The following is a 10048-nucleotide window of genomic DNA, read 5'->3' on the forward strand; positions in this document are numbered from 1 at the left end:
GAAGCCCCAGCATTTACACAAAAGAGAGAGAGAGGACATCCCAAGATAAATCCCCAATGTCAGAAGGAAACAAATTGGGGGACCCAGCGGCTGCCGTCCACCTCGTGGTCAGGTCACGTGCCAGATCAAGGAACAGATGGACACCAAGGTCATTAACAAACTCACATTTTATTCGAGGTAAAAACAGCAGTGTCCCCCAGCCCAGCCCACAGGAGTGCGGCGACAAGAGCCGGCTAGCTGGCAGGCAGGTGGCGGTGCACCAGTGCTGTGACTGAAGGCCACCCACGGCCGCCCTGCTCAAGGCCACGTGGGGGCGTCCCCACTGCAGAGAGGTGACGGGCGGCCGGTCAGTGGCACAGCGCCATAGTCTCCATGTTCAGGAAGCGGACGTGCATCTTGGTCTCGATGTCGATCCCCTGCCAGATCTGGAACAGCACGGGTGGTGGCATCAGAGGCCACCATCCCCGGCTGCTGCCGCCACCACCCACCTCCTCCCGGCAGAGCCTCGGCGGGTGCACACGGGGGCTGCATCCACGCTGAGCTGGATGGGGGAGAGCACGAACTCGCCCTTTTACTCTGTAAAATGGGCCAAGCACCTGTGCTGCCCATTCCACTCAATGCCAGGGGAGCGGGGGCAATGGAACCCCCAGCTTCCAGCAGGCTGGTGGCTCAGTGACAAGGGGACCGGTATTTGGGTGACATAACCTTCCCGGCATAAGCAACCCTCTGTGTCCTCCACGGAGAAGCGCACCTGCAGGAAAAGTGGTGTCTGCTCTAAGGACACGTCACTCCTGGTCCCGATGGCCGTGGCAAACATCTAGATTGCCAGACGCCCCCACCAAAGGCCCCCGTGAGCCCTTCACTGTGTTCATGCAGCCTCATGGTGGCACAGACCAGATGCCACCAAGGGAGGATGGAGAGAGCAGAGCTGAGGGTGATGTGGGCAGTGATGTCAGAGTCTCTGCTTGGGTGACTTCGGATGTTCCAGCTGTCACTCTCGGCCTCTCTGGGCACAGCCACGGGGTGGAATAGGGAGTCAGTACCCCTGGGCATGCAGGGATCGGGGTGCCCTCCAGGCATTCTTGCCCCATCACATGGTCCACCTGCACTCAATGCAGCGCTCTGAGGACGTGGAGGGGAGTAGCTAGCCTCCCTCGCTGGGGACAGACTACTCTAAGGGACAGGCTTCAGGATGCCCAGAGCAGACACCCAGAGGGGTCTGCTAACTGTTGGTAGGGTACACGTCCACTATGGTGGGTGCTAGGGGGCTCCAGAGAAGAGAAAAATGAGGTGGCAGGCGCAGGCCCAGGGCAGTGACCGAGGAAAGGCCAGGCTTTGGGGAAGCCAGCTGGTTCTTAGTAAAAATGCCTCATCCCCTTCTCCTGGCTGGAGGAATGGGTAAATTTCATCTTCCCTGCCTCCTAGCTCGTTTCCCAGGGGTATCCCCCACCCACACAGATCAGGACCTACCAGGCACTGTGGCCTCGCGCACACAGCTCCCCCGTCCCCACAGGCCCTGGGGCCGGGTACCTGTGTGGGATGAAGGTGGCAGCCCCCACCTCTTCCCTCAGGCTGTTTATTGGTGGCAGTGCCAACCTGGCACCGTCAAGGAGGGCTTGGACGGTCTCTGGGCCTCTCAACTCCACAGAGCAGTCCCACAGAAGGCCACTCGGTCCCCTCCTCATTCAACTGGGGAGGCCTGCCCAGCACAAAGCTCTCCTCTAAGGCCGAGTGGCCTGACCACCAAGTTCCTAACGTTGGACTAGGACCCACATTCTCTCCTCCCCGATGTTTCTATATGGACTGTGTCCCAGCAAGGACTGGGGACAGTGGCACTGGGATGGGGAAGGTCCAGGTCAGGGCAGAGAGCAGGGGGGACGCTTGATCTCCACATGTGGCAGTGGTCACATTCCAAAACATGAAGAGGGCCTGTGACATCAGTCCTCTGGCCAGACAGTGCCCCCCAGGGGGACACTCAGTCAGTGTGCAGCCTTTCTGAAAAGGGACATGATCTCTGCGGACAACAATCCAGATACAACAAGTGAGGAAAAACGGGGGGTCGGCACAAAAGACTCCTATGCACAGAAGTCACCAGATATGACGTGCCCTTGTCACATACGAGTGCTCCTGGCAGGGACCAAGGCGCCAGGCAGCTATACTGTCTGCACGTCAGTTATTCTGACCCTGTGTCCACACTTCCAGCAAAAAAGAACTGTTTCCCAGACTACAAGGGGCTCAGACCCCTTCCGTCTGAGACACGGTCACTGGGAACAGCCCCCCAGTTACGGTAGCTGTGCAGCCACGCCCTCCAGTGCCCCCAACCCCACAATCCCCCTCTCCTCCCAGGCACGCACCTTCAGGAAATCTTCGAAGGTGATCCCCTCGTACACCTGGTCAGGCTCCTGGGGACGAGAGCACAGGACAGACGTGAGCAGTCCCTGGTGCTCGCCTAGCTTCGGCCATCCCCGAGATCCCCATGCAAATGGCTGGGACTGTTTGGAGCGGTCACAAGAAGAGGGGGGTCTGGCTTGGTGGTCTGCCACCAACCAGCACACACACCAGGTGGCTTGCTCTCCATCGTCCCTGCTCCAGGCTGGAGGGTGCAACCCAACAAGTATAGCAGCAACATAGTCTCAGGAGCACCCCCCTCTTCTCACTGTACCCCTAACCTGTGCACTGGGGTGAAGAGTGCCCAGCATCCCTCCCACAAAAGCCCCCCTGCCATGTCCACAGCCTTCTCAGGAATCCTGCACTGAGATCCATTCAACAGACTCCAACTTCTGTCAACCTGTAAGGTCATAGAAGAACTCTGGCCCTCCCACTTTTCAATGGTTAATTTTTTTTTTCAATGGTTAATTTTTCAGAAAATAACCAGGCCTTTCTTGTGAGGGGGCTCTGGGTGAACCTGAACTTCTGACCTTCTAGTAAGCAGTCCATTTGCTACACTCAGACTCTGATAAGAACTGGCTTATCTGAGCCGTGGCACCACGGAAGGGGCAGGAGATAAAGGAGCTGGCTGGGCCACCTGGTTCCAAGGCCCAGTGAGTCATAATGATAAAGGCCTGGTATAGACACGGGGGGGCCTGGCCTCAATCGGGCACCCCTCCCTGCCCTGTCTGCTTGGCAGTGTTGGTCTCCACCTGCAAGACGTCTCCCCTGCTTTGGCACACAGGGTCCCCATGTGGCAATAAAGAGGCTCCTGTCCTTTACACGGCCACACTTGGGCTCCAGCACGGGCCAGCCTTTGAGAATGTCTGCCCGCAGCACCCTCTGTGATGGGTAAACACAGCTCACTGCCCCAGTGTCTGTAGACAGAGACTGTCAACACCGCTCGACCTCTGTATGCTAATGACCACCACTTGGCCCTTAAGGTTGAGCCATACGTGCCAAGGTGGGAAAAGATTCCGGAAATCTACGCTGAGCAAAAAAATCTGTGGCATCCAAGGTGGTCTGCAGGTCATCACCACGTGCCAATCACCAGACCTGCCTCTCCATGATGAGCCCTGAGGCCAGACAGCGCAGGAGAGGAAGGATTGATTCAGTGACTGGGATAATTGGGATGGGTGTGTCAGAGATGGTGCGGTTGGCACAGGACAGAGCGGAGTTTAGGGCTGTTGTACACAGGGTCGCTATGAGTTGCAAGCGACGCGACGGCACATAACAACATAACAACAAACCTGGAATCCGATCACACCAAAAAGATGACGTCTGTGTGTTATCTACTGCAGAGGGGGCTTGCCCCAAGTGGTCCCCTTCAGAGCAGAGGCCTTGGGGAGGGGTGGAGAGAGAATCCACTGTCCTGGGGTACCTCACTGATCTTTCTGCACGTTAAGTGACAGTGGGGACCCAGGTGCCTGCCGTGGCACACGTGGCCCCAGTTCAGTGGCCTTCTGCGGCAGCCCACACAAACCTCCCAGCAGCCCCTGCTCTTGTTCCCATTTCACAGGTTTAGAGATGGCGAGTAATTTAATCAAGCACCGTTTCTCAGTCACAAAAAAACAAATATTGCACAGGGCCACTGCTGTAAATGAGAACTGACATCAGGGTTGAGGGAAGACAGAAAAGGTGGGGAGAATGATGTATATTGCATTGAAACAGATGAAGGAGAGAACTGTTTAAGAGGGACATAAGAACGGGTATTTTTGTCATTACAGGAATCCAGAGTGAAGGCTGCACAGTGGAGTGGACTTGGGCGGAGGGACTGCATAACATGAAAAGAGTTTTTCTTTTTCTTTTCAAGGAGAAGAATGAATTGAGGGGGCCAGGGAGAAAAGTGTAACAATGAATAACTGGGAAACCTAAGTCTCTAAACTTTCATTAAAATTAATAAAAAAATATAAGCAGCGTTTAGTTGGGGAGCCCTTCTCTCCCCCCCAGTTTCTTCATTTATGGAGTAAGTGGGAGCAAAATGAAGAGGCTGGTTTCTCAGACACCAGTGGCCTGACAACCCCCTTAACTCAGAGCCAGACAGAAAAAAACCACACAGGCCCAAGGAGTGACCGCTGGGGACAAGCTCAGCATGTGGCCCCCTCGGTGAATGGGCTTGGACACAGAAAACAGGTCCCAGGGTGCACCCAGCCCCACCTGTAGTCGTGACTCACGTTCACACGGCCATGAGGAGTCTGTAGACATGACCGCGTTAAATGAATTCACAGGCGTGAAGAGGTGAGAGCCGTGGAGACAGTGGACACGCCAGTGAGATGAGGCCACCAAGACGCCAGCATGTCCTTGTGGTTCTTAACCAGGGTGGATTCCTCCCCGGCGCCTGCATGCCAGGTCTGGGGACTTTTCGCTTGTCACACTCAGAGCGTGCTGGCGGCATGGTAGTGGACGGAGGCCTGGGACACGGTCCTACACCCTGCATGGCCCCAGCTAAGCTCCACAACAGAGAACTTTCAGACCCCACATGACACCCCTCGATTTGATTGTCCAAATCCACCAACAAAATGACAGCCCCGTTTCTGGGAGCCGGCACAGCCTCTCCTATGCTCACGTGGCCCCAGCAATTCTCAATACATTGGTTTATGTCACGTGCTGGCCCCCTGCTACCCACCATCCACACAACAGCTCTCCCCAGGCCTCCTGCTTGGGAGACAGGGGGCACTTAAGACTTGCGCACCTACGTCTGACCACCTCCCATCTCTCTCAGGCCAGTGGTGACCTTTCACTCTACACAGTGTGCAAGGCCTGAAGGATCAGCACCCCTCACACGACGCCCCCAGGCCGAGATCGAACAGCTGTCCCCTAGGTGGTGACCCAGCAAAGTTCCTACTCACCTTTCCCTGCCCCCCTATGTCCAGAGGCTCTTGCTAATAAACCACCCACTTCATGCTCGCCTGTGTCATCCGTTGACCAGTGCTGTTGGGGAGCTCCCTCCACCCCTGCTACCTCCTCCAGGGCTGGCTGACAGCACCCCAGATGAAGTCCCCTGAGGTCTCTGTGTCCTGCTCTGGGCCCCAGAGAGAGGTAAATAGGACAAGTGTGTGCCCAATAGGCCTTTAAAAAACACACGCAGGGTAAGGTGGGGCCTGAGCTGGCAGGGAGGGTGGACAGCGGTGGTCCTTCTCCTAAGGACCCTCCGTAAACACCAGCACACACTGGGAGCCAGACACACCACGTGGTGATGGGGAACCACGGCTTCCACCACGTCCAGCCTCTGACTGCACCATGCCATGCCTCGGTGTTCTCGTCTGTGTAATGGGGGTAATAACAGCAGCGTTTCCCCCCCGCAGTGGCCAGAGGGCGCAGCACTCACCATCTGGCCCACGCAGACGCTGGCCGCCTCCATCATGGCCCCGTCTGCGATCGAGCGAGCAGACTCCTTCTCGATGTGGGGGTTTCCTGAGAGCAGCTCCTCCACCACCTGGGGGTGGGGTGCAGAGACCAGCCTCGCACGCGGGGCCCCACGCCGGCCTCGGACGGCGGTGGGCGGGCAAGGGCGGGGAGGGAGCATACTTTACATTTCGATATTCTTCCAGCGTGATCCGCCCGTCGCTGTCGGAGTCATACATGTGGAACAGAACTGGGGGGGAGGGGAGGTCTCGGTCACACAGGGGCCACGAGCCTTCCCATCCCTCACCTTCCTCCACACTGCACCCCTAGAACTGCTATGCAATGAAGGATCCAATACGACCCTAAATGCCACAGCCAGAGGCTGAGGTCTCAGGCCACAAAGCCAGACTGGACATCACTGGGTCTCAGTTTCCCCTTCCGTAAACTACAAAGACTATAATGTTGATGGGCACTTGGAGCAAGACCAGTGGACTGAGGACACGGACGGGCACCACCTGTCACGGGGTGCATGACGCATCATCACCACCCCAGTCATGTTTTCAGGGCCATCACTCCCCACAGGCCTGGGGGTCAGCTGGTCAGTGAGGCCTGGCGGAAGAAGCCTTACCCCAACTGCCACATACCGGACCCTGGGGAGTCTGAGTCACCAGGCTGGGACGCTGGCCCTCCTCTGGTCATTCACTCTAGTGGCACCAGGAGGCCCCTCAGTGACATTCGGGTGTCCCCCGGCCTGAGAGCCAGCACTACCTGGAGCCGCTGGTGAGGTGATCCCGGCCCTGTGGGCTGACCAAGTCTGCCCTGCCCTTATTTCTGGAGAGTGAGCACAGATGTCCTCTATCTGAGCCCCTTGCACCCCGAGACCAGGGCTGCCCTAAGCTCTGTCCCAGACCAAAGTGCTGACAGAGGAGAGGCCTCTGCCTCCTGCCATCCATCAAGGGCGACCCTGGGACTGGACCAGTCTGTCCACTGGGTCACAGCCCCAGTGCCCCCACCTAACCCTGGAAGAGGATGAGAAGCCCAGCAGGGCCTCCCAGGAGGCCATTCCCACGGACACACTCTACAGACAAACACAGCTCTTCTCTCCCCTCACACGACCCTGTGGCTGAGCCGCAGGCGGGGAGAAGTCAGAGGTCATGGGAAAGGCCACTGAGGGAGGGAGACATGGGCGATCCACGGGGCTGAGCTCACAACAGCACAGCTCAGGCACTGAGGGGCCAGATCCACTAGGACCCTGGGTCCCAGGCAGGCCGTCCTGTCTTCAAGCGACCAGGTCCACTAGGACCCCAGGCCCCAGGTAGGCCGTCCTGTATATGAGAGACCAGGTCTACTAGGACCCTAGACACCAGGAAGGCCATCCCGTCTACGAGCGACCAGGTCCACTAGGACCCCGGGCCCCAGGCAGGCCGTCTAGCGTATGAGTGACCAGGTCTACTAGGACCCCGGGTCCCAGGCAGGCCGTCCTGTCTACAAGTGACCAGGTCTATTAAGACCCCGAGTTCTAGGCAAGCCGTCTAGTATATGAGCGACCAGGTCTTCTAGGACCCTGGGTTCCAGGCAGGCTGTCCTGAGTGACCAGGTCCACCAGGACCCCAGGCAGGCCGTCTACTGTATGAGTGACCAGGTCCACTAGGACCCTGGGCCCCAGGCAGGCCGTCCTGAGTGACCAGGTCCACCAGGACACCGGGCCGGCCATCCTGTCTATGAGCCCTGCACTAGGTCAAGAGGGGTGGAGAAAACCAGCGTCCAGAAGCACCTGCCCTCCTGACTCGGGCCAGGTGCATGGAGGTTTGGCCTCAAGGCCACCTCGCCGCTAACCTGGCCACCTGGCCACATCAGGAAGGGCCAGATTTGAACTGAGGTCAGTGTGAACCCCCGCCTCCCTCTCATCAGATCACCTCACACCTCCTCTGTACCCCAGATCCTCAAAAACCACCAAGTGCTAAGAAAAACTAGTGACGAGGAGACCATGGGGCACGCAGGAGGAGGGGGGCCACGCAGGGCTGCAAACCAGAGCCACACTAAGGGGTGGGGGGTCCCCAGCTTTCCTCCGCCGTCCTGACGGCACGCACATCTCAGCTTCTCCTTCCGACACAGCTCCACCTGCTCCTCATCCATGGAGATGTCAATGGGCCGGAAGTAGGACATGATGGTCAGGAAGTCCTCGAAGTTGATCTCCTCGGCCAGGCCGCTGGGCCCTCTGCGCAGGTTCCTGGGGGAGAATGAGGAGGGGGTCACTGGGGAACGATCAAGAGCTAGACTTGGTCCTTCAACTGTCCCCTGTTCTCAGGTCCTTGTCCTTCTGGGCCCCTGGGCCTGGGTTCCCAGGAGGGCATCCCCCAGTGGGGAAACCGAGGCAGTGAGCAGTTCCCCAAGCCCACAAGCAAGCTTCATGAGAACCTTCTGACCCACCCCTCTATATCAGGGGTCATCAAACCGGGGCCAAATATAACCAACACCTACTTTATACAGCCCAAACGCGGTTGAAGGGGCTGTATATTTTCTTTACCTGGGTAAAAAAAAAAGGTAAAAAAAAATTGCAACTGTTTTATAGCATGAGAAACTGCATCAAAGCCTACTTTTTCAGGTCCACAGTTCAAGTGTGATTAGAACACGCCACGCCCATTATTTACATACTGTTCATTCGGGTGGAAGGGGCCCAGCACAGTGCGTCGGCTGCAGTGGGGACAGAACGGCCACAAAGCTGTAAACATTTATTCTCTGGCCAGAACATGTTTACTGACCAAGCCCTCTATCATAGTTTGAGTTCCCGATAAATATGGTGGTTGGTGATCAGTTGCTAATTTATGCCAGAGTTGGCTTTAACAGAAGAGCAAGAGGCAGCGGTGTTTGGCAGAATCTTTGCCACCCACGTACCCAGGTTCGACTCCCGCCCCATGCACCTCCTCCACGGCCACCACCCGTCCGTCCATGGAGGCTTGAGGCCCATGAAGATCAAGAGGTTTCTGTAGACTTTGCAAACACAGAAAGACTAGAAAAAAAGGCTAGAGGTCTACTTCTGAAAGTGTGCCCATGAAATACTGATGAATCATTGTGGTGTGAACTGTAATCACAGGGCCCCGGTTAAGGTCTCTCTGGGACCACGGTCAACGAGGGCAGGTCTGGGTTGTCCTACTGACGTGCTTTCCTGTGAGGACACAGAGGGTTCTGTGCTCTGTCCCAGCGGGACTTGCGGAGTGGACCCAATGTGGGGTCAGCAGAGCAAGTCCAGGGGCTAGGTGTTCAGCAGGACTTGAGAGTGGCCAAGGTGGTCACAGTCATCACCATGTGTCCCCCTGAGAAGATAATGTGGAGATACAAACACACACCCCACCCTCCAGCATCCAGATGACCAACATCAGTCTTCTAAATGACCCACTGGGCCTACTGGAGTGGTCCCCTCCCCTCCCTGTGGTCTCTGAAAAGGGCCCCCACCGAGGACAGGTAGTGCTAAGGGTCCCATCTGAGGTCGCAACTAGACCTCGGTTACAAGGAATGAGATGTCCTCCTGTCTTCAGGGACACACGCGCCCCATCATCACCCAGCGAGGACTCCTGTCCTCCAAGGGTCCCCTGCACCCCACAGTTTTCAGTCTTGCTCTCCTCTATCGCCTCACTCCAGGAGGGAGGTGGATCTCAATCAGGCACAGGTACAGGGGACCAGGGAGGGATGAGAGAAGATGTTTCCTGGGACCCTCTTCTCACGCCTTACAAAGCATTCCTTCCACAGTCTTTACATAGGCAGAGTGGGGTACAAACGTCCCCCGGCTGACAACCCCACTCCCCCTTTAATGTTCTGTCAATCTGCTCTCACTCTGAAACGAATGAGCCGTATCACACACACACTAACTTTCCCTCATATACACCCCCCACACACACAATCCCCAAACACACAAATCCTTCATCATACCCACTTTCATGTGCGGCCTGTACAGCTTTTAAATCACTGAAAAGCTCCAAGCCTTTTCTTGCACTCAAAGCTAAGAACCGTGTGTGTGTGTGTGTGTGTGTGTGTGTGTGAGAGAGAGAGAGAGAGAGAGAGAGAGAGAGATCTCTATGTATATATGTCCGGCTTGCTGAAACTGAGGAGGACCTGAGGCGCATGCTGCAGAAGGTCAAGGATTGCAACCTACTATATGGATTGAAGCTCAACATCAAGAAAACAAAGATTCTAACCACTGGGCCAACTGGCAACATCAGTATGGATGGTGAAGAGACTGGGATAGTTAACAGTTTTTGTTTACTTGGCTCCACAATCA

General features: G+C 56.5%; 1 protein-coding gene across 2 annotated transcripts in view; it reads right to left on the minus strand.

Moving 5' to 3' along the window:
• Positions 1-347: 347 nt before the first annotated feature.
• Positions 348-10048, minus strand: part of TESC (tescalcin) — a 70844-nt gene continuing 61143 nt past the window's right edge. For both annotated transcript variants that reach the window (XM_006890401.1, XM_006890400.1), the window contains 5 exons: positions 7863-8002; positions 5961-6022; positions 5756-5863; positions 2355-2402; positions 348-425 (listed from right to left, as the gene is read on the minus strand). In XM_006890401.1, coding sequence (XP_006890463.1) covers positions 348-425; positions 2355-2402; positions 5756-5863; positions 5961-6022; positions 7863-8002 — 436 coding nt within the window. The remainder of the gene's footprint in view (positions 426-2354; positions 2403-5755; positions 5864-5960; positions 6023-7862; positions 8003-10048) is intronic.

The sequence above is a fragment of the Elephantulus edwardii genome, unplaced genomic scaffold, assembly GCF_000299155.1.
Source record: "Elephantulus edwardii isolate Elephantulus edwardi_28Jun2011 unplaced genomic scaffold, EleEdw1.0 scaffold00089, whole genome shotgun sequence".
NCBI classification, from domain to species: domain Eukaryota; kingdom Metazoa; phylum Chordata; class Mammalia; order Macroscelidea; family Macroscelididae; genus Elephantulus; species Elephantulus edwardii.